This window comes from Leucopleurus acutus (assembly GCF_964270905.1).
Source record: "Leucopleurus acutus genome assembly, chromosome: 9".
NCBI classification, from domain to species: Eukaryota; Metazoa; Chordata; class Mammalia; order Artiodactyla; family Delphinidae; genus Leucopleurus; species Leucopleurus acutus.
The window spans coordinates 62,797,800-62,822,053 of NC_139144.1; the positions used below are offsets into that span (position 1 = coordinate 62,797,800).

The 24,254-nt window shown below is 45.7% G+C and overlaps 1 protein-coding gene across 3 annotated transcripts in view; it reads left to right on the forward strand.

Annotated features, from left to right (window-relative positions):
• The first annotated feature begins 602 nt into the window (after positions 1-602).
• Positions 603-24,254, forward strand: part of MTURN (maturin, neural progenitor differentiation regulator homolog) — a 29,214-nt gene continuing 5,562 nt past the window's right edge. For all 3 annotated transcript variants that reach the window (XR_014326478.1, XM_082847027.1, XM_082847026.1), the window contains exons 1-2: positions 603-967; positions 10,350-10,472. Coding sequence is in view for 2 of the 3 variants with exons in the window: in XM_082847027.1 (XP_082703153.1) it covers positions 806-967; positions 10,350-10,472 (285 nt within the window). In the remaining variant the exon portion in view is untranslated. The remainder of the gene's footprint in view (positions 968-10,349; positions 10,473-24,254) is intronic.

Here is a 24,254-nt window from a genome sequence, read left to right on the forward strand (position 1 = left end):
TTCTTTACGTTGATCAGAGAACAGAGCTGTGATTTCTGAAAAAGAAAAGCTCTGTTTCCCTTAGGTTTTGTCAGCTCCTCCATTGCTAACCTCAGACAAGGTACACGTTATCTGCAATTCTTTCCTGCAATTCTTTCCTGCATTTCAGTCGCATTGGGGAAAACGCTTTCCCGGCCTTCCAACAGCAGAAAAACGCGATCCACATAACTCCACTTCACTGCAACCTGGGAGCCGCGGATTTCGGGCCCGCGCTGTGACGTCACCGGGCTCGCAGGCCGCGGCGCTGGCCTCAGGCTCGGCTGATTGGCTGGGGCCCATGACGTCACGGGCCGGGGCGGCCCTGGGTTCGGGAGGGCCCAGCTATGATCCGGGTTAGTTTTTAAAAAGGGCGGGGGAGGTGGTGAAACAGGGGAGGTCGCGGAGCGCCCGGTCCCTCCCGCCGCGCCGGGTCCCGCCCAGTCGCGCCCACAGCCAACCTCGCCCGGCCACCGCGCCAGCCTCGGTGGCTGCCCGAAAGGGGGCGGGCGGAGAGGCGGAGCGGGGAGGAGCCGGGCGCGGCGCCGCGCTGTCCCTGGTCGCCGCCCACCCAGTTACACACAGCATGTAAACAGTCCCCGCCGGGAGGAGCCCCGGGACTGAAGGGAACCCGCGTCGCCCGGCCCCGCCGCCTGCCCGAGAGCCCACAGAGCCGCGCGCTGCCCGCCCGGGAGGAGCGCGCCCGAGGAGAGGAGGGCGGGCGGCGAAGGGAGCGGGAGGCGGGCGGCGCGTGAGGAGGCTGAGGGAGCAACGGGCGCGGCGGGCCAGGATGGATTTCCAGCAGCTGGCTGACGTTGCGGAGAAATGGTGTTCCAACACGCCCTTCGAGCTCATCGCCACCGAGGAGACCGAGCGCAGGATGGATTTCTACGCCGACCCCGGCGTCTCCTTCTACGTGCTGTGTCCGGACAACGGCTGCGGGGACAATTTTGTGAGTGCCTGGGGGAGGGACCGCCGCAGCGCGCGGGAGTGTGGACTCGCAGCCGCTTCCCTGCGCCCGAGCTCCCTCGCCGCGAGGCGGTGGGGCGGGAGGTGGGGGGGGCGTAACCGGCTGACCGCGGCGCACCCAGCTGCTCCGCGCTCCGCCGGGGGAGCCCTCGGGCCCGGCCCGTTGGGGTCAGCGCTCCGGGTGCGTCCGGTAGGCGGCAGGCAGGGGCGTCCTTAGGATCCGGGGAGCCGGGCTAGAGAGGGCTGGTTCCAGGACGCGACCCCACGGCTCGAGCGCTGTGCTCGGCTTGGAGCATCTCCGGGGGTGTCTCAGCCTCGCACCAGTGCGGGCCAGGGCGCGCGGACCGGGGCGCACGGACCTTCCCCTCCCACAGGATCCTGAGTCGGGAGCTTCCTACACCCAGGCGTCCCGCCCAGGTGAGGAACCCCGTTACCCTCTAAATACGCAGACACAACTCCTCGAGTTGCCCCCGCCGGGGAGAACCCGCTCCCGTCCCCCTCCCCCATGTTATTCTCAGCGGTGTTTGGACACAAAGCCTCCGTCCACACTAGCGATGCCCCATCTCCTGCACCTTCTTTGCGGAATTACACCTCGGATCTTAAAAACGCACTCGCGCGTGCGCATACACACACAAACACACAGGCACGCCTATCCCCCTTTCCTCTCGTGCTTCCATTGCTTCTCTGTGAGCTTCCAACGAGGTGTTTGGAGCCCGAGAGGTTCTGTCCAGCTGAGGCGGCGGTCTCGGCCCTGCCACAGCCCTTCGGTTTTTCCAGAAGAGGGGGAATTCCCCCTCCCCACCCCACTCCCCGCCCTGCCCCAGGCTCGGAGGTACCGGGACCTGGAACTACGGTGTCCAAAACCTCGGCTTTGCATCCTGCGCCCACCTGGGATCTTGGCGCTGGTAGTTTAGGAAGGGGATGTAGAGGGCCGGGGAGTTGGGCTGGGAGGTGCAGAGACTGGGCGACGATGGCGCTTCATGAAGTGTTTGTAAGGACGAGGAAAAAATAATGGTCCCCAAATGTAAGATGGAGGCGGCTGTGGGCTCAGGTTACCGGCCTGAGTCGCCGGCCTGAGCCTGGAGCTGGCGCTGCTGCCGCCCCTGCGGACGGAGGTGGGGCAGCGCCTCAGCGAGGCCTGGCGCTGGCTCCTCAGGTGGGGTGAGACAAAGCTGGGCTGAGGTCCAAGCTGTCGCGCGCCCCTACCACCCACGGTAAGTTCGAGAAGGAGTTACAGAGACAACAAGATTGTCTCTCTTGGCCCCAGAGAGATGAAGGCTTCTGTATGACTTGTCGATGAAGCATTCCCCTCCCACCACCTCCACCCCACCCCGCAAAGGTGAACAACCCCCCTGGCCCCAGCCCTGCCACACTCTAGAAAAGGGATGGCATTGCGGGACAGCCAGATTTGAGTTCTGGCTGTGTGACTCCGGTCAAATGCATTTTAATGTTTTCAGATGCTCAGTGTACACATCCAAAAAATGGGTATAATACCAACCCCCAGGTGATCAAATAGATAAAGCACCTAATAGTCTCCACTGCACAGCAAGGGCCCCACAAATTTGGGTCAGAGATCTGGGGTTCCAGAGTTTAGAACTTGTCTCTTTTTTAAGAGCCTCAATTTCTCACCTGTAAAATGAGGTTAATCAGAATGCCTCCATCATAGGTACTTGTGAAGAGCAAGTAAACTATAAATGTATGTAAGAACACTATTAACTAGTTAAAATAAGTAAATTAGTGTTGTCACTGGGAGGTCATTAAAAAGGGATTTACTCCACTGTAAAAGTAAGCTCCAGGGATATAGTGGAAAGGGCATCAGGGTCCAAGTAACTGCAGTGTTAGGGTTTGATTAGGAGCCCCTTCTAGCCCTGGACTTCCTTGGACTGCCAGTGACCTTTCCCCCTCTTTATTGCTCGAGGTGGGACAAGAATCACTCATGGTTCCAGATTTTATGGGAGAGAGTTCCACACAGCCTTCCTGCTGGCACTGCAGGAGACATATCCAAAGAGAATAAGTGGGTAGAGAAAAGCAAGGCTATTCTCTTGCCTTGAATATGTTTATCAAACCATCATTCAGAAACATTAAGTATATCAGGCCTTTTTCAAGGCCACCCATATTATATTTTAAATGTTTTCCCACCTGTATGAGTAAAGTGTTTGAAAGTATTTCTTTTGAAAGCATTCATTCACTGACAATTAAATGAAATAGATAGGGAAGAAAGATAATGGTGGGCATGGGGGGGGAGTAATTCATTGGGTAGACTGGAACTTTTTCAGTTTCTAGAGGCCATAATGGACAAGATGCCAACCACTGGAGTTTTCTTCACCCAAAACATCTCCTCTAATCTGTCCCAGGCCAGATTTGTCAAGTGCTGTTTGCCTCTAGCTAAGGGAACTCAGACATGAAGTAAATGTCCTACCTCTGTTCTTTTCCTTTCCCCAGGAAAATCTGCTAAACATTAGAAGAAATTTGAGATGAAGGGAATGTAATCTGAAGGATTTGTTAACAATAAGAATATTTACATAGCAATTCTCAATTTACAGGTTGTCTTTATATCATTCGTTCATTCATTCAACAGACATTTACTGAGGGCTCACTCTGCACTTGGCCAGGGCTACCTAGAATGGGGCCATTCTATTCATCTAAGAGGCAGTGTTGTATAATGGTTAGGGGCACAGGCTCTGGGGTCAGGCTACTCGAGTTTGCACCCCAGCTCCCCACGTCTAACTTTGAGCCTTAGGGGAAGTTATTTAACCCCTCTCTGACCTGATTTCCACATCTGTAAAATAGGGATGATATTAATACCTCCCTAGCAGACTTGTTTGGGAAAAGTGCCTAAAGTGGGGGTGATGATATTAGTGGCTCTGGCAGGGTCTCTGCACAGCAGTCCCTCTGGATCTATTTAAAATATAATCCAAGTCATGTTCTCACCACTCCTTACCTCTCCTAAACTGACTTCCCATTATTGCAATAAAACCTAAGCTTTCTTGGCTTCAAGTCCCCACATGATTTGTCTCCTGCCACCTCTATGACCTCATCCTGGACCATTCTTCCCCCTTGCTTACTGTGTTCCTGCCACACTGGCCTTTCTGGTCTTCAGACAAGCCAAGCTCATTCCTGCCTCAGGGCCTTTACGTTTGCTGTTCCCTCTGCCTAAAATACTCTTCCCCCACATCTTTACACAGCCAGCTCCTTTTTGCCATTGTGGCCTGGGAGAAACCTTCCTGACCACATCCTCCCTCCCTCACCCTTTTATTCTTATCATAGCGCTCATCAGCACTTGATAGTCCTCTGTTTATTCTCTGCCTGCCCCACTAGTCTATAAGCTTCACGAGAGCTTGTCTTATCACTGTATTGCAGCGCTTGGAACAGTGTCAGTGTCAAACATGTGATAGGCGTTCAATCCATGTTTGTAAGAATGAATGACTAACAGTCTAGTGTAGAAGATAGATGTTAAATTTCAAGAGTGACAGCTTCAAAGACAACTACCACTTAAGTGCAATTTACTGTGTGTCAGACTTTGCATCTATGAACTCATTTAATCTTAGTAATCTCACAAACTACCCTGTAATTATCTCCACTTTACAGATGAGAAAAGTGAAGCCCAGCAAGGTTTACTAACTTTCCCACAGCTAATAGACGGTAGAGCAACTTGAACGGTAGCCTTGTAGTGATTATATAGCACCACAGGAGTGACAACAGGGGACCCAATTCAGACTGTGGGTTCCAGGGCTGCTTCTTATTGAGCCTCACAAATATTCTCTGAGGTGGGTATTATTATGTCCCCATTTTATAGGTGAGGAAACCGAGCCTAATGAGTTTAAGGGACTCATCCAGGACTATGCCACTAAGAAGTAAGAGAGCCAGGACTTGAGCCAAAGCCCAGAGGGCTGTGCCTTCTGCCATGCAGACTGTACCCCAGGCAGCATCAGGCTGGGGGCTCCAGAGGCCTAGGAACAAGGACCTCTTTTTGTCTGCCCTCTCTTTGGCAGCTCCTGGGTCCCTTGTGCACTCCTTCCCCTTCTCGCTTCACAGGCCATCCTGTCCCTGCAGTCCGTTTCCAAACTGCTGCCCTGATTCAGGTCTCTCTCCATGGACGGCCAAGGAGTTCAGGTCCTGGGATAAAATGCTGCCAGTGCCTTGTGTGTGCTGGAAGTTCAGGGACGCAGCTACTCTGCCGGGCTCTTCAGGTGTCATGGGGAAGTGGCCGACAGCTCACACAGTCAGTGTGCTCCCCTCTTCTGCCAGCTCATAAGGTCCTGAGAGCTCGGTCAGGCTTGAGCAATGGAGTGTTGGCAGCCACTAACATGCCAGCCAGACAGAGGGACACGTGCTCCTGGGCATGGCAGCACCAGCTGTTTCCCTTTTCGCCTAGACCAGGAGAAAGGAGCTCTCAAAGTGCACTGCCCGGCCCCTCCCTGGTGCCAGGGCACTGCCGACAAGGAGGGGGTGCGCCCTTACTGTCCACGACATGTTTGGGTCCACAGTTTTGTAGAGTTTAATCCCTCCTCAATGCAAAAACAAAGGTAGCAGTTGTCATAGTATTGAAGAAAAATGTTTTATTTATAGAGGGACTGTGTGATTTAATTTTATATGTGTGCCTGTGCCTATGTCTTTCTCTCTCCATTTTCGTCCTAGGCATGTCTCTATTCTTAACTATGTGACTAAATAACAACCTTTTCATTTTGGAGAAAGAAAATACAACTTGTTTGAATGGGATTGCATCATGTTTACATGGTGGTATAGTGGAAAGAAGGCACTTTCTTGTTAAATTCAAACTCTATTCTCAGTTTCCTCTTCTGTCAAATGGGGATAATCATACCTATATCACATTATTATTTGCAGATTAAATGAGCAATAGCGGTAGACTGTAATGCCTTCCACAGTGGCCATGCTTTATTCATACAGAGAGATTAGTTCAGGGAAAAAGATATGCCCTTCATCATTCATGGGTGATAATCCTGAGGAGAGTAAAATTCTGCTAATATAAGTTCAAATAGGAGAGAATAAGCACTCATTGGGCCCCTGCCAAATGAGAGGCAGGGTTATCTACAGATTATCTCATGGAATGTTTATATCCACCCTGTGGGTATTATTATTTTCTGCGACTTACAAAGGAAGGAGCTGAGGCTCAGGTTGAAGGCATGACACCTCTCTTGACATCCTGGCTTTGCCTGTTGCTTCCTGTGTGACCACAGACAAGTTGCTTAACCTTTCTGAGCCTCAGTTTCCTCCTTGGTAAAACAGAGCAGTGTTTGACACCAAGAGCAGGTGGTAGGTGTGGCCAGCCATGCTCTTCCCTGGGCAGAAATACGTTGGCTGGTGTGAGATGGCTTGTAGCTCTTATCCTCTTATACCATCTCTTCTGTGGAGAGCAGTCAGTTTTGTGTTAAGCTGCACCAACTTAAAAGGCACTCCCCAGTACTGCTGACAGCAGAAAACCCATGCAGTGAGAGTGAGGCCCTTGGCAATGGCCCTTTGACACAGATAACTGAGTCCTGGGAGGACGACGGGCGTGTTCTTAGCTCCCCTGCCACCCCCAGCTCTGCCTAAGCACCAGGAAGTCAAGCGCCGTCCCCACAAGTGGCAGAACAGTAGGAGCACACAGACTGATCAGTAAGATGTTTGTGGGATTGAACTACCTCGATGATCTACTTCCATTTTTGGGTAAGCTGGATGTTCTCATCTATACTACACAAAACAGAAAGGCGCTCATTTTCCTGTTTGCAGATGACATTGTTATAATGTCTTAAGCTGGGCGAGCTTTGATAATAAACTCTGACCCAACTTAATAACAGAAAGAACGGCCGCAGATGGTGTGTGCTGAAATCAGAGTTCTCACTGGGGATTTTCAGCTCTAAATGAGCAGGAATCTATAGGCTGCTCAAGGTAGGTGCAAGGGGGGCCACTTCACTGCAACCCATGCCATCCTGAAAATTCGAGGTGGTTTTAGTCAGTAATGACATTTAGGTTTTTTTTGATGTAACGCCCACCCTCAAATATGTAGTTAGTCAAAGTTCCATTCTGGTTCTTGTTCTCAGATTGCGGTCCCAGAACCAGCAGCAGAAGCATTACCTGGGAACTTGTTGGAAATGCAAATTCTCAGCCCCATCCCCCATCAGAAACTCTGGGGTGAGACCCAACAATTGTGTTTTAATAAGCCTCCAGGTGATTGTGATGCAAGCTAAAGCTTAAGAACCACCGCTTTCCCCTCCTTTGCGAAGCCTTTTCTTGGCATTTCCCCTATTATAATAGTCCAGGTCTGCAATCTGCCTTGGCTCCAACTACCCTATTGGAAATTCAGTACATTCTGTCCTCAGATTTATATTTGCCAGGGAATTACATTGTTCAAAGCCATAGGTTCTCTGACCCCCTGCTATAGTTTTTTCGTGGCCTAAGTGGGTGTTTGGTTACATATGCTTGATATTTTCCAAGTTGAAGGCCTTGTAGCCACGCCCTGTGGTGCAGGACTGGGGGTCTTCAAGTGCCCATTTGTCTTTGTACAAGACTAGACCGCAGATCCTGCTTTCAGTAGCTTCAGCCCAGCCGCCGCATGCTCTCTCTGCCTTCCCTTGGTTTTGGAATGGGCCTCTCTATTTTCCTGAGAGGTGACCCTCCTGTCCCTGGTCCCTTTCCTGTTAGTTCTGAAGAGCTGGGCTGTTTTATATGTGGGCACTGCCTCGGGGCACTGATGGCGTGTCTTTCTTTGCATAGCATAGGCCTCTGGAAAGCAGTGGAGGCAAATCTGTGTCCCATCCGTGGCAAGTGCCAGGCTTGTCTACCGGCACTGTTGGTCCTAATCTCACTTGGTTTTACATTCTTCTTCTTCCGTTGTTTCCCCTTTGTCTTTATGTTCTCAACTGCAGACTTAATTTTTAGTTCATCTTATCTTGTATGCTGACTGTCGAAGGGGACAGTTTCAATGAATAAAACTGAATACCTTTTATCATGAGATACAATGGACATGAAACAATTAACGTTTAGCAAGTGATGTCTTTTAAGCGGCCGTGGACACCTGGGCCTGTCTTATTCCAAATCCCCTGCTCCCTCACGTTATCATTTGGGCAGGGCTTCAGTTAAAACTCTTTTTTAAACCGCAAAACCAACACTACTGGGAATTCAGGATGAGTTAGACAGCCACGGGAAGGAGATTTAGGCACACTGGACATAAGGCCCTTTGGCAGGTGTTAAGTCTTTCTTCTCCAATATATTCATAAATCAACAACTCCAAAAGTGGAGTAATGAAAATTGTGGCATGAATAATCTCCTCATGAGGCTATAGGTGCCCTAGAAACACTCAAACTGAATAAACTGATTACCAAGCAGTGGTGGATACTCTGTGATTCTGTTATTGTTTGAGTGATATACTTTCCTTAGTTTACTTTGTAATTTGAAGTACTTTTTTAAAAACATGTAGTTTAAAAATAGCCATGCAAGGTTTTCATAGATACACCTGCTTCTGAATGAACTGTATCCCAAGTTGCCTTGGATAGTGTTCTCAGTGAAGTCACATAGGGTGTCTGATTTAGCCTTGTGGCAGGTGGAAGCCCCTCCCCCCAATCCTCCTGCAGATGCAAAAGGGGAAATAGGCGACTTACATCCACCATTTATTGAATATCTACTATTTGCCAGCCAGGCACTGTGCCAGGCACTAAATAAACATTTTACTTTTTCTCTAATCTTCACAACAAGTCTAGGGAAGGCAGGCTTAAAATTTTCCATCGTGTGGTGCTAGGTGTTAACCCCATCTCTAACTTGGATAAGAATTTGAAATATGCTTGAACTTTTTAAAATTTGAGTTTGAAAATGGGTGCTGAGCTGAACTTATATAAAGTGGGACTTTATTAGTGGTCTTGCAGAATCCCCACTAATCAAGAATCAAGTGCAGTAATGGATATAAAAGCGCTTTGTACTATTACGTTTTTGTACAATGCAAGAGACTTATATAAATGGCATTTCAGAGGCTCAACAACTTTAAGGGCCTCTAATTAATAGGGAATCGTGTTTGAGCTATTCTCTAAGGTTGGAGAATCTAGAAGTGATCTTTATTAGGTCAAGGCGATAGCTACTCTAGAAGTCTGCTGGAATTAGAGCAGCACGTGTCGGAAATGGACCTTCACATCTGTGAAACACAGATAATTGGGTGGTAAAGATGGCATATTAGCACCTTGTTATTCTCTCTTGGATCTGAGAAGTGTTTTAAGTTCTTTCTAGTTCCTGGAGATCCTGCAGTGAGAAAGAAGGAAGTGAAATATGTTTATCGAGTGTTGGGCATATGACTTTCTGGGGTGATGCTCTCATCATTTGTATTAATAGGAGGGGGCAAGTGCTTGACATGGACCATTTCTCCAAACTGATCTTGTCTCTTGCTGCCTAGTCCCTACTCCTTGCTCTCATCTGCCAAATATCTTCCTCTCCTCTACACTTTTTTCACCAACGTTGAGCTGTCATTGCTCAGGCCCCTCTAAACAGTGATTCTTGGTACCTGACTGATACCCCGATGTCATCCTGGTAGCTCAGTGCCCCCTCCATTGCTCAGATATGCAGGGGCCTTCTGCATCTACATCTCTCAAGCCTGTTTCTTGGACTTATTCCAGATCCTTGAACATTTATGGGAGAAACTAGCCTAGTCTTAAAGATGTGCTAAAATGGATATCCTCATTTGGGGAAAAAATACCCCACTTGTCTAGCCCTAAGAAAAAAATAAAACCTAAATCAGTCTCCTCTTGGCGCGTGTTAACATTGCAAAGTGTTGCTTGGGTACGATGATGCCCTCTTAAAGCATTTTAAGGGAAGGTGAGCTTTCAGAAAGCCTTTGTTTCCTGGTGACTTAGTGATGACTTTTCTGTGTGTTCTCCTGAATTCATTTCATCTTGAAGTAAATTTATCATCACAGGCTAATCTGGGTAAAGAATATCTCCAAGTAAGCAGTTACAAACTATGCCTAATTAATCCTTCAGCCAGTGCTGAAGGCAAAGGTAAGGATTACACAGGCTCTCGGTTTCTCCTTCCTCCTGTTTTAAAACCACCCGTAGCTGGCACCAGAAGGGGGGCGGTGGAAATCATGGGTGGGGGAATATTGATCCCAATGCCCCTTTTACTACGTAAGAGCAGATCTGATGGAAAATTGAGCAGGTGAGATTATGGACCAGAAGCGTGGGGGTTTTCTGCAGGGTATGCATTTTCTGATCTCCTTCAGTGCAAACAAATCAAGGATGACTATATGGATTTTACTCTGGAATGGAGGCCTTCTTCAAATTCACGTAATTAAAGAAAAAAAAATCTTCTTGGCTTTGTTTATTTCAAACTGAGTATAATAACTGTGTGTCTTTGTTTTCTCCTTTCCCTTGCCGGCGGGCATGTAGCACGTGTGGAGTGAGAGCGAGGACTGCCTGCCTTTTTTGCAGCTAGCACAGGATTATATCTCCTCCTGCGGCAAGAAGACGCTCCATGAAGTCTTGGAAAAAGTCTTCAAGTCTTTCAGACCTGTAGGTGCCTGCTTGGTTTCTAAAGCCATCTTGTCGTCTCCAGTGATTGTGCTTTGAATGACATGGATTGTGGGGAAAGTGGGCAAAACCTGGGGTGACTAATTGTTTTTCTCTTGTCTGCCCTGTGGCTTAAAGATAGCAGCTAGTGGAGGGAGGCTGAGGGCGGAGAGGGAGGGGGAAACGGGATGCGACACAGCTGTTTGTTGCAGGGATGATGGTTATTTCTAGCATCACTTGAGTTAAGAATCTCTGATTGGGTGGGAAGCAAACAGAGCCTTTATGAGACAACTGAGTATTCTGGTTCTCATCCAGTAGACTTAAAACCAAAATGCTTGGAAGTGCTATGGAGGTTCTCTTATGATAGGAAATTGCCAGAAGGCTATATAAAGGGTGTACCTCCATGTTGATGGATATAGAGAAGGAGGAAATTGGATAGTTGTTCTGTTCTTTTCTCTTTTTATGAAGTCTCTTATAGAGGTTGCTTTCCCCCAACCCCCTTAGGATTTAGGAATCTGTACGTCTATGGTTAGCTGACAGTTTGTTTCATTATAGCTGAAAAACATGTAAAATGAATACTCACCCCTAATTTGAAGACTACTTCTCTCTTTATTTTTATTGGAAGAGAAAGTCAGATTACGTGACACTTGCCCTAAGTTCAATTCCCTGCCCACCATAAATGCTCCACATGCTCAGTGTTATTTGCTCTAGGATTTCTTTATTTTTTTTTTCTTTTTTCAACTCTTTTAAAATAGTATCTACTTCTTTCCTGGAATTTTCAAACTTGTCTTTTGTTTCTCTGAACATGGTAGGCTTGGCTGCATGAGAGACTGTCAGATATTCCAGTATTTCAAGGTTTGGGAGTCTGTTTTGTCAGCTTTTGTTACCACTGGTTCCCCGTCCTGGTATCTTGTTTCTTTGCACGTTGGATTATCTCTGCATGCTTGAATATTTGTAGTTGAAAATTTATATATAGGGGTATATTGAGGCCTAAGATGATGGTACTCTTCTCCAGAGAGGATTTTTATTTGCTTCTGCCAGGGCTGGAGGGGCCCTGTCAGTCAGAGACCACCCTCAATCAGTTTGAGACTTGTGGTTCTTAGAACTCTCCAGGTGATGGACAGTCAGGCTGCAGACCTGGTTTATTCTGGTTCATCCTTGTTCTGAGGGCAGCCTCAGTCTGTTCAGGCTGATATTGCAAAATACCGTAGACTAGGTGGCTTATAAACAAAAGTTTATCTCTCATTGTTCTAGAGGCTGGAAGTCTGAGATTAGAGTGCCAGCACATCTGGTATCTAGTGAGGGCCCACTTCCTAGACAGATGGCCATCTTTTCACTTGAACGTCACATGGTGGAAGGAGACAGAGAGAGCCCCAGGGCCTCTTTTGTAAGGGCACTAGGCCATTTGTGAGGGCTCTACCTTCATGACCTAATCACCTCTCATAGGGCCCACCTTCTAATACCATCACCTCGAAGGTCAGGATTTCAACATATGAATTTGGAGGGGGGAACACAAATACTCAGACCATAGCATAGGGGTCCTAGCCTAAAGTGACAATGGTTTATAACAGTTTGCTCCTTTGAAAGGCCCTGGGTTTGACTTTGGTCTCCCTAGCTCTTAGAGTAGGCCAAGGATGCAGTAGAAGTTTCTTCCAGGTCAGCAGATGTCCTTAGGACAAAAGCAGCTTTTTATGATAGGTTTACCTCTCTGGGTGCTAATTCTCAACATATTTAAGAAGGCATTTTTCATACTGAATCCAGATTTTTTAGTTCTCTTTGCAGGAGTTTGTCCTGATCACTATCACTTAATCCATCATTATAAAAAGTGGAATTTCAAGTGGCTTTTGTCACTTTATCTGATCTGTATCATTTGTCCAACCATTTCTTTTTGTTGTTTGTTAATTTTCTAAGCCTGTTTGGCTTATTCAAAATAGATATTTGACTTAAAGATACTGGTCTATCCCACTTCCGCTCATTCAAGATGTATTTACTGAGTACCCAGTAGGCACTTGGCACTCTTTACTGCTCTGTTCCTAGCAGTTGAACCAGACAGATGAAAATTTTAGACCTCACAGAGCTTGTATTCTAGTGGCAGAGAGAGAAGATAAATAAGTACAACATAAGATAAATGAGTACAACACGTAATGTGTTAGTGACAAGTGCTGAGGAGAAAAAAACATGAGTCAGGGAAAGGGGGTGAGAAGTGTCAGAGGCACTGACAGTTTTGACTAGGGGAGCAGGGAAGGCTTCACTGAGAAGGTAATGTGAGTAAAACTTGAAGTGAGATGTGAGCCATGAGGAGAGCTACAGGAAGAGCTTTCCAAGTAGAGAGAACAGCAAATACGACCACAGAGGGAGAGAAAACTAGTGTTCAGAGAACAAGGAGGGGCTGGTACGGCCTGAGTTGGGGGGGGAGGGGAGGAACCTCGAGAGATGAATCCGAGGAACCTCAGGGGCTTGCAGGTCACAGAAGGACTTGGGCTTGTACTCCCGTGTGCTGGGGAGCCACTGGAGGGGTTTAAGCACAAGAGGGATCTGCTGAGTAGAGAACAGGCTGTGAGGCAGGGGTGGGAGCAGGGAGCGCAGTGAGGAGGCTGTTGCTTTCATCCAGGCGAGGCCATCGGTCTTGGACCAGGATGGTCACAGTGAAGGTGGGAGAACTAGGCCGGATTCTGGAGATGCCTTGAAAGTAGACCCAACCGGACTTGCTGATGGGTTGGAAGTGTGGTGTGGGAAAAAGAAGACATGGCTGACTCCAGAGGTCCTCGTCTACTCAGTGAAGGGAATGGTGTTCCTTGACTGAGATGGGTGAGGCCGCAGGAGGAAAGTTCAGGGGTGAGACTATCAAGAGCTCGGTTATAGACATGTCAGTGTTTGAAATACCTGTTAGACATCCAACTAGAGATATCAAGGCAAGCAAAATTTTTTTAATAAATTGGTTCCCTCAAATCTTAACCCCCCCTCCAAACTATCTAATTAGCAAATGATACTCACTGTGCAGCTGGTTTCCTCAGGGGGGTTCCACTCATTAGCCTGCCACCTGATTCTCTGTATGTGGCTGTCATCTGTGGGGGCAAGCAACAGACTACCTGCAGAATGGGCTTAACTGCAGAAGGTGAGCTCCCACCAGGACTTCTTTTGCCACCTTGCTTTACCAAGTCTATGGCTGTATTTCAGCAACCAGGCCGCCACGTGTAAATGGAAAAAAGTGCAGTCCAAAAAATCCAGATGCATAGCTAAAAGCGATTGACTTGGTTGAATACTTTCTTTCAGATCAAGCTGCTTTGTGTCATGGAGACACACGGATTTCATTTAACGCTGTTGGGCTTCCAGAGTTCATTTCTGAAGCAGAGCCTTCCGCCACAGTGGGCAGGGATGATGCTCCCAAGGTGGGGCCTTTACCTGGCACGGCGCCCCCTTTGGTGGGGAAGCTTTTGCGTGCTGGGCACTCTGGCTGGGTCTTTTTGCCTGCGGGAAAGGCTGGAGGCCTTCTCAGGACTAGTGAGGGTGAAATGCACACAAGCTTTGGGTTTCTCTCAGTCAGGATGTGCCCCAGATCGGATGAGAGGGAGCGTTACAGACCCAGGTGAAGGACTGCTGGAGATCGGTGGGGAAGCGTTTACCCTCTCCCTCTCCACTGAAGAGTGTATTTCTTCCCACTGGTATTTATCTGTTTTATATAAAGGAGCTTTGGATTTAGAAATAAGATCCAGGAAAGGCTCTTACTGCTGTTGTAGCTGAAAGTATTTGTTGAAGTAGCACATACCGAAATGCTACAAGGTTATCACGCAGGTAAGCTTGAGCACCTCATCCCCTGAAAATTTTGGATAATCTGATCAATCTGTGTAGCTCCTTTTTGTTTATAGTTGGGGAAACTACAGAAGGAATATTTTTACCTTCATCTTAGAACAGCCTCATTCATGGCTTGGAATTCTTGTTTTACCTTGGCCAGCCCATTGCCAGCCCCTACACTGTGTAATCTCTCCAGAAAGATAAGGACCTTTCTGTTGACAGCCTTCTGCTGCCTTTTGGGGCATCAGTCAAGCAGGGTCAGTTAACTTTGCTGAAGCCCACACATGCTTGCCTGCATGGGCCAAAGAATGGAGTCATCTTCTGGCCATCCTCAGCGATCCTGCCTGCAAGGCTCAGCATGCCACAGTAGCACTCTCTACCTTTGGACATTCCAATTTTGTAGACTGTGTGCTTTTCCTCCCCTTTCTGTTTGCCTTCCCCCCACCCTTTCTGTTTGCCTTCCCCGCACTGAAACAATCAATATCACAAAGTCCATGCCGTACCAAAGAAATCTGTTATTTGATTTGACAAGGAAAAAATAATTATTCTTTTTCTTATTCACCATGTTACTCCTCCTCTTTTTTCTCTATCTCTTCATCACATGATCAACAAAATGTATGATCATCTGCTATTTGCCAAAGCACCGCTTTGGAGAGTAAGAGGCAGGGCAGGGTGCCCAGCCCTTGCGCTCAAGGAGCTGGCTTTCTGGTAGGAGACAGAGCCACAAAAACGAACAGGGAAACTCCAGGTTACAAAATTGAGCATTTATTTTGGTCTAGATACTCTGCTAGATACAGTGCAAAGGAGTTCCATTCCCTGCTCTGCTTACTCCGATCTGCTGGTTCTCTGGGGAAGTGTTTCCTGAGAGGATGTCAGTGAGTGTGCACCGACCGCAGGGTGTTGGTTGTGGTCCCTTTACCTAGTTATGCAGAATCGGGTTACTACAGTGATGAGGAACCCAAACTCTGGGGGCAGGCTGCCTGGATTCAAATCCCAGTTCTGTCACTTGCTGGCTGTGTGACCTCAGGCAAGTTACTTGACCTTGCTGTTGCTCAGTTTTTTCATTTGTAAAAGTAGGAAACAAATGATGATAGTTACCTTAGGATTGCTATGAAGATTAAATGACACGATTCTTGTTGGGGACTTAGTGCAGCGCACGGCACAGAGGATAAGCACTGAGTAAATGCTGGCATTGACACGGACGGGATGGGGACACTCGGCAAAATACTGTTGAGAAGTGAGCTCAGTAATGAAAGCTTTCGTAGGACCCTTAGGTTTTTGATGGAGGAAGAAAACAATTTGCTAAGTGATTTCAAGACACGCTTAACAGAAGCATCTGGCTAAGATAAGAGATTTTAAGGGGGCAGTGTTGGGGTATTATTGCCAAAAGTTTATCGACACTGGTTTTGGCAAAATAATAACCATCCATTCAGTACCTGATCCGTACAACTCAGTGGGTTTGAGGCTAGTGCTACAAGGGGGACAAATGGATGCTCCTGTCCCCCAGAGGGACACATGACCAAAGAGCCTCTGGTGACAAGGTTATGGGTGATATTTATTTTCTCTTCTGGATTTTCTAAATTTTCCATGATGTCACAGAAAACATTTATAATCAGGAACTATGTTGTGTTTTTTTTTTAAAAACTGCCTTATCTACTATGTGTCAGAAGGACTGGGAATATCAGATGTGAGTGGGCTCATCGAGGAACAAAGTGCTGGCAGTGGCTTCGCCAGGAGGGGGGCTTGAAAGGGCGAGATCTGGACAATGTTGGAGCAGGAGGAGGGCCGGCCAAGAAGAAAGACCAGAAGGGCCCATCTTGGCCCCATAGCCCAGAGAACCTTAGAGATGTCCCTGGGTGGGGCAAGGTGGCTTAGCCCTGGCCTGGCCGGCTCCCAGCCCGTGGTGTTCAGCCTTAGTGCCCCCATCTTTAAAATGGGGGTCATACATGTTTCTCTGCCTCATGGATGCATGGGGAGCTTCAAAATCAGAACACAGAGGGCTCTCAAAGCCCAGCCACCCCACTGAGGTTTGTTTCAGTTTCCAGCTCCTAACTGCTGTTAGGAAATGCTTATTGGGTGGATATGTGGCTCCGTGGATGCAGTGGGACAGCTTCCTTCCTGGACTGACCTATATTCTGCTCCACTCCAGGGGCCGCCTAGCTTCTACCTAGTTTTTGTTTTTCCTTCCTGCTGCAATGTCATATCCAAATGGTACATGTGTGCAAATGACAGTGCTGTCATTGCCATCTGTGATCAGGAGGGTTTATCCATGTCCTGGCACCAGTAATGGCTTCGGAGACACCTGTCACTAGGCTTGATCAATGCGAATTGGAGAATCGTTGGAGTCCTACTTTTTTTTTGTTTAAGTGGCCCTGGATTGACAGTTGCCAGCCATCACATGATTGAGTTAGATAATGAAATAGTGGTTATGGGTCTAAATAATGCTGGCCATGCCAGTCATTTTTTTCCTCCATGTTTTTATATCTTTTATTTAGTGATGATCAACAGTCCTTCCTCCCCTCCACCCCCCCACTAGAAAACAGTTCACAAAAGAAGAGAGAACTTACCATTTCCAAGTTAGCTGCAAAACCAAAACTAATCTTTGCCTTTCAGTTCTCTCAAAGCTTTACTCTATTCTCCTGGAGTATTCTCCTCTTACTAGCACTGTGGACATTAGGGTCATGAGGCACCTGTTGCTGTGATGATTTTCTGTGCTGTTTTGGTTGATTTTTTTTTTTTTTTAATTGGGGTACAGTTGTTTTACAATGTTGTGTTATTTTCCACTGTACAGTGAAGTGAAGTAGAGTTCCCTGTGCTATACAGCAGGTTCTCATTGTTGCTTTGATGGCCCTACCTGGAGTGAGAGCCTGTGCTTCCCTAGGTTTTCTCACTCTGATTGACCCTGGTCCCCTGCCTAGGGTTGCTGTATGACTCCACGTTTTTTTCTCTTGAGAAACAGAGATCCTTCCACCAGAAAAATTCCCTTAATTAAGTCTTACTGGCATGAGCAAGATTGGTTGTTGTTTTTTTTTGCCACTAGTGGCTGGAGAGCCAGGGATTATACCCCACAGGAAAACCCTTTGTGACCCAGAAAAAGTTCAATTCTTGCTTCTACTCTTCTAGTCTGGTCAAGAGTCTGGAAGAAGAGAGAGAATCCACTTGTGGGAAGCTGCCCCAGTTGGTCAGAAAGTCTGGTAGGAAAGATTATGCACAAGTGTGGGTTTTAATAAAAACACATTGAATTAACACAACATTGTAAATAAACTATACTTCAGTAAAAAACTATTAATAAGAAAACAAAAAAAACCAACCCACTACATCCAAAAAAAAGACCAAAACAAAACCACACACACACACATTGAATGTTGACAATTTAAGTTTATCATGGCATTTGTTTTTTGCTCATATGGTGAACATTCAAACCCTTGTCTTTTGTAGAATGTGCGATAGCCCCTAAAATAAGAGGGTACCTATTACTCTTGCCCATTTGGGTGTTTCATCAGTCTTGCCACCTACCCCCCCACCTTTTTTTTTTCTTTATTATCAAAAAGACAGACTGACCAGGATCCCATCAGAGGTTTCTTGGTAACACCAGCATCATGGATCATTAAGATAAATCGTGACAAATTCCCCAGATGCTTTAGGGTCTCAATACTCAGAGTGTGGTTTCTGGACCAGCAGTATCCCCGTCACCAGGGAGCTTGTTAGGAAAGCAGAATCTCAGATCCCACCTGAGACCCACTGACTCAGAATCTACATTTTAGGTAGATCCTGGGTGAGTCACATACACAGCAAAGTGTGGGAAATGCTGCTTCAAAGAATCATCTGGAAGGAGCGTACAGGAACCTCTAAAGCCACAGGGCACTTAATGGAAGCCCCGAAGGCCTAGCTGGTTGCCTGTGCTCTCCAGGGCCTAGATACTATCTCCTCTTGTTTTATAAAGACACTCTAGGGCTTCCCTGGTGGCGCAGTGGTTGAGAATCTGCCTGCCAATGCAGGGGACACGGGTTCGAGATCTGGTCTGGGAAGATCCCACATGCTGCGGAGCAACTAGGTCCGTGAGCCACAACTACTGAGCCTGCGCATCTGGAGCCTGTGCTCCGCAACAAGAGAGGCCACGATAGTGAGAGGCCTGCGCACCGCGATGAAGAGTGGTCCCCGCTCGCCGCAACTAGAGAAAGCCCTCGCACAGAAACGAAGACCCAACACAGCCATAAATAAATAAATAAATAAATTAATTAATTAATTTTTAAAAAAGATTATTAAAAAAAAAAAGACACTCTAGCCCAAGTGTTTGAGTGAGAGACAGCAGATGCTAAGTGCCAACTGAATAGAGCCTCAACTAGTTTATAACACTTTCAAAAAGACCTGGAGTTAGTCCTACGGAAAACTGATACTCTCTTGGGTCTGAAGAGCTTTAATTCTCAAGGGCTGGCATCTCTACCCACCAGGTACAACCCTATTAGGATGGGTGGGCTCCAGTAGTTCTTACGTGATCAGAGACTGTTCTGAAGAAGCAAGACCCTGGGAGTGCCAACACTTGTCCAGAGTGATCATAAAGATTTTTTCCCGTCAACTGAAAAAAAAAGTTACTGAAGTAGGAATGAATGACTCTATCAGGAGCAATTTAAATATACTTGACAGGGTTTCTTGGCCTGTCTCCTTTCCCTTATAAGAGTGTGTGAGTGCCGTAAAAGCAAGGACTCAGGATTCTTCCCAGTCTGTTTATAGTCCTGTTTCTGATATGAATTCTTGACTGTTAAAAATTTGGATCCAGAAATTAAATTTTTTTTTCCAGTCTGGCTATTCAATCTATTCTTTTTTTTCCCCTCCAGTTTTATTGCAATATAATTGACATACAGCACTGTATAAGTTTATGGCATACAGCATAATGATTTGACTAACATACATCATGAAATGATGATCACAGTAAGTTTAGTGAATATCCATGGTCTTATATAGCTAAACAATTAAAGAAATAGGAAAAAAACACCTTTTTTTCCTTGTGATGAGAACTCTTGGGATTTACTCTCTTAACAACTTTTTTTTTTTTTTTGGCTGCATTGGGTCTTTGTTGCTACACGCAGGCTTTCTCTAGTTGTGGTGAGCAGGGGCTACTCTTCGTTGCAGTACGCGGGCTTCTTATCGTGATGGCTTCTCTTCTTGCAGAGCACGGGCTCTAGGCACCTGGGCTTCAGTAGTTGTGGCACGTGGGCTCAGTAGTTGTGGCTCACGGGCTCAGTAGTTGTGGCGTACAGGCTTAGTTGCTCCGTGGCATGTGGGATCTTCCTGGACCAGGGCTCGAACCTATGGCCCTTGCATTGGCAGGCAGATTCTTAAGCACTGCGCCACCAGGGAAGCCCCTCTTAACAACTTGCTTATACAGCATACAGCAATGTTAATTATATTTATCATGATGTAAATTATATCCCTAGTACTTATTTAAGTTATAACTGGAAGTTAGTACTTTTTTGACTGCCTTCAGCCAATTTCCCCTCCCCTCACCTCTGCCTCTGGTAACCCAGAAGTTAGACTTACCTACCATAAATGAGAATGGAGACAGAGGTGGGAATGCTAGATTATTACATACCTGTATGATGTCCTTTGGAATCCCAGGCAAATTCTAGCTCTTGTGCTTTTTCTCTTTTCCTCCTCATGCTTCCAAATTGTACATACTCATAAATGTTGATATTAACATTGCATATTGAATTTTTTTAAGTGTATTACTGAGTAGAAAACATTGAAGGCTCCAGCTATAGGAGCAGCATGGACAGCTGGAAGGATATCTCCCAGGTAGCCTGGCAGTTAGGTGTGTAATGTCTACAACCTGCTGGCCTGTGTTTGAATCCTGCCCTGATTCCTACTGGGCAACTCTGAGCAAATTTACTCAACATCTTCAGATCTTCTTTGTGAAAGGGAGATAATAGTACCTACCCCATAGGGTTATTATGAGGCCCAAAGGAATTAATATACAGAAAAGCTGCTTATACAGTGCCTAGCAGATAGTAACTTAACCAATATAAACTATTATCATTGAATCCGTAGTGTGACAAAATTGGTTGGTTCAATGGAATGTAAGCCTGAGAATCTAATGCAGAGGCTGATAGAATTGAGTTTCTTAGTTCTCTTCCTACTTCCTACAGTACTAATTAACAATGAGGCAGTCCAGAAGCAAGCCCAGCAGAAAAGAGAGGAAGAAGCAGGGTCTGGAGACAGTCTACTGATGCAGCAGTAACTCCCCTTGAATAATTGAACTGGCTGTGCTTTAAAATGAGAAGCAAGGTAATATAATGTAATTAGATAATTCACATAAGACTCTACAGTTTGCAGACCGTGGCCACATTCACTTTCTCACTGAATCTCCATGGTTTCTCTGGAGTAGAGCAGATGTCATGGTTCCCACTTTACAGAGAAGGACACCGAGGCTCAGCAAAGGCAGTGGTCCCCAGCTAGAGCCCTGGCTTCCAGACGCGAGGTCCAGTGCCTTTTCCACACAGCCTCTCAACAAATCTTCAGATTCTCCGCTAAGGTGCCTTAAACGTCCTGACAGCCATTGAGAGCTGCTTCTCTTCTCTCTCCCTCCTTTAAGGACAGGGGGAGAGCAGCTCTCAAATGAGCATCTGAAGATTTCCTGCCAAAGGGAAGGGCTTCCCATGTGGCTGATGCTACAGACCTAGAACTATGTGCTTTGGATTCACATCAAGGTAAGGTACAGAGCTAGGCAGAGGAGAGAGGGGAAGGGTTTCATGCTTGGCTTGCTGGAACCTCTTCTACCAGGCCACCCTAAGCTGAGGAGAGGGTGGGTGTTAAGGGGTACCTACAGTTTGAGTCCCTGTGAATTATCTAAACGTATTATGAAAAAGAATAATCAGTGGCATGTCACTTTAGGACAAGATGGCAAATATGTGGATGCATACCTCAACTGCGCCCCCTGTACTCATGACAGCCATTGCTAACTGACCAGGATCTTTCCCACTGAGCTTCAGAATCCTCCTGAACCCAAGGCTCCAGGCATCCAGTCAGATTCGTTAACTGAGAAGGAACCCATTGACCGTTCCTCTTTTAAGGAGCATCCCTTCAGTACAATGAGGAGTTATATTTATTATTGAAATAATGCATCTTCTTTTGGCATTTAGGTGATTCTGGAGTTCTTGGTAGTGGCAAAAATATCTATATTTTATCAACTGTTTAAATGTTACCACTCTTTCGATACTTTCACCTTGCTGTGTCATCTAGCAGCTCTTGAAATAAACTTGAACACCATTAGTCATCTGTGTTCATTGTAACCAGCCATTTTTTTCCCTCTTTAGAGGCAAACTTTGCCTTTTATTCCACCCAGTAAAATATGGAAGGGAGACAGTAGTAGGGGAAAGGGGCTTTTCCCTTTTCTCCAGCACACACGAGATTGGTGCAGACTATGTGATTGGTGCAGACTGTGCGAACAAGCTGAGATGCGCCCCTCCCACCCCTCCCCGCAGTCAGCAGTGACTCTGAGACAGCTGTAGCCCTGAGCTCTAAGGGGAAGGCACGTGCCTGCAGTTGGCCGTAGTGCCTTGGCAGGCCACGTGCATCATATGACCCATAATGCCTGGCAGATGATTTTGTCCTGAGCGTGTTCAGAGGGCTCTCTGAGACCTGCAAGAGTTGTGGTCTGCAGGACCATGGTCCTGGTCCATCTCACTTTGCCCTAATGCAGTTAGTGTTTGGATCATAGGGCCATTCAGTGAAGTTGCCTGAAAATGGTCAACCAAGGGGCTACCATGTGAGAAAGGTTCATCAAAGAGCTGTGGGTCGGCATCCCCGTGATGGCAGACAAGGCCAAGCAAGATGCCTGCAGCCATGGCTTCCTGCCAGCACCAGCGCGTTCGTCCATATTGATCAGGCCCAGCAAAGGGCACTCACGGTTTCTAACCGAGGACCAGCCAGTGTCTTAAGAAAACGTTTACTGTGTGTTTATTGTGAATTTCCCTGATGATAATTATAGAGCATTTGGAAAATACAAAAAGATGAAAAGGAAAAAATTTACCCATAATCACATTGCCTAAAAAAGTACTCTTAAAATTTGGATATATTTATTTCATTGAAGTCTTTTTTTCTATGCATTTGTGTATACTTAAAAAAATAATTTGTATCATAATGAAAATGCAATATTCATCATGTTCTTTTTACACACATGAGCACATTTTTTTATATCATTAAACTCAAAAATAGCGTTTTAAGTGGATATATAAGATTCCATTTTATAGATGCACCATAACTTATTTAACCGTTTTGTTGAATATTTCAGTAGTCTCTGTACCTTTATATGTGTGTTACGAATAATAGCAGCGTGCATTTTTAGAGAAGAAGACATAGAGGAGAATAGATTTTTAACATCTTGATGGGCTAGTCAGCACTGTTCATTGTACTGCTGCTGACAGCCCAGTGTGTGTGTGTGCATAGATATTGTATCTTTGTGTATGCATGGATGATACTTAAAAGTAGAGAATCTCCAGGCTCTCCAGTAAAACCTAGTCCTTTGGGCACCGATCCATTGTACGATTGACACTTCCATCTAATAAGCTTATGAAAATAATTATAGAGGTAGCTGACTCCCATGAGAAATCCATAGCTACTGTGCTAATTCCTGTTAAGTGCTGTTGAAATTTTTTTATTGAAGTATAGTTGATTTACAATATTATATTAATTTCAAGTGTATAACATAGTGATTCAGTATTTTTATAGATTATACTCCATTTAAAGTTATTACAAAACAATGGCTATATTACCCTGTGCTATACAATATATTCTTGTTGCTTATTTATTTTACACATAGTAGTTTGTATCTTTGAGTCCCCTACCCCTATTTTGCCCCTCCCTCCTTCCCTCTCCCCACTGGTCACCACGAGTTTGTTCTGTATATCTGTAAGTCTTTTTCTGTTTTGTTATATGCATTCATTTGTTTTATTTTTTAGATTCCACATATAAGTAATAACGGAGTATTTGTCTTTGTCTGATTTATTTCACTAAGCATAATACTCTCTAGGTCCAGCCATGTTGTTGTAAATGGCAGAATTTCATTCTTTTTTATGGCTGAATAATAATCCTGTGTGTGTGTGTGTGTGGTGTGTGTAACTCACATCTTCTTTATCTAGTCATCTGTTGATGGAAACTTAGTTTACTTCCATATCTTGGCTATTGTAAATAATGCTGCTATGAACATTGGAGGTACATGTATCTTTTTGAATTAGTGTTCTTGTTTTCTTCAGATATATACCCAGGAGCAGAATTGCTGGGTCATATGGAAGTTCGGTTTTTAATTTTTTGAGGAACCTCCACACTGTTTTCCATAGTGGCTACACCAGTTTACATTCCCACCAACAGTGTAGGAGGGCTCCCTTTTCTCCACACCCTCTCCAACATTTACTATTCGTAGACTTTTTGGTAATAGCTATTCTGAAGTTTGAGGTGATATCTCATTGTGGTTTTGATTTGCATTTCTCTCATATTAGTGATGTTGAGCATCTTTTCATGTGCCTGTTGGCCATCTGTATTTCTTCTTTGGAAAGATGTCTATTCAGGTCTTCTGCCTGTTTTTTGATTGGGCTGTTTTTTTGATATTGAGTTGTATGAGTTGTTTATATATTTTGGATATTAACCCCTTATCAGTCATATCATTTGAAAATATTTCTCCTGTTCAGTAGGTTGTCTTTTCATTTTGTCAGTGATTTCCTTTTCTGTGAAAAAGCTTTTCAGTTCCATTAGGTCCCATTTGTTTATTTTTGCTTTTCTTTCTTTTGCCTTAGGAGACATATCCAAAAAAATATTGCTACGATTTATGTCAAAGAGTGTCCTGTCTGTGTTCTCTCCTAGGAGTTTTATGGTTTCTGGTCTTAAATTTAGGTCTTTAATCCATTTTGAGTTTATTTTTGTATATGGTCTGAGGAAGTGTTCTAATCTCGTTCTTTTACATGGAGCTGTCTAGTTTTCCTAGCACCACTTATTGAATAGATT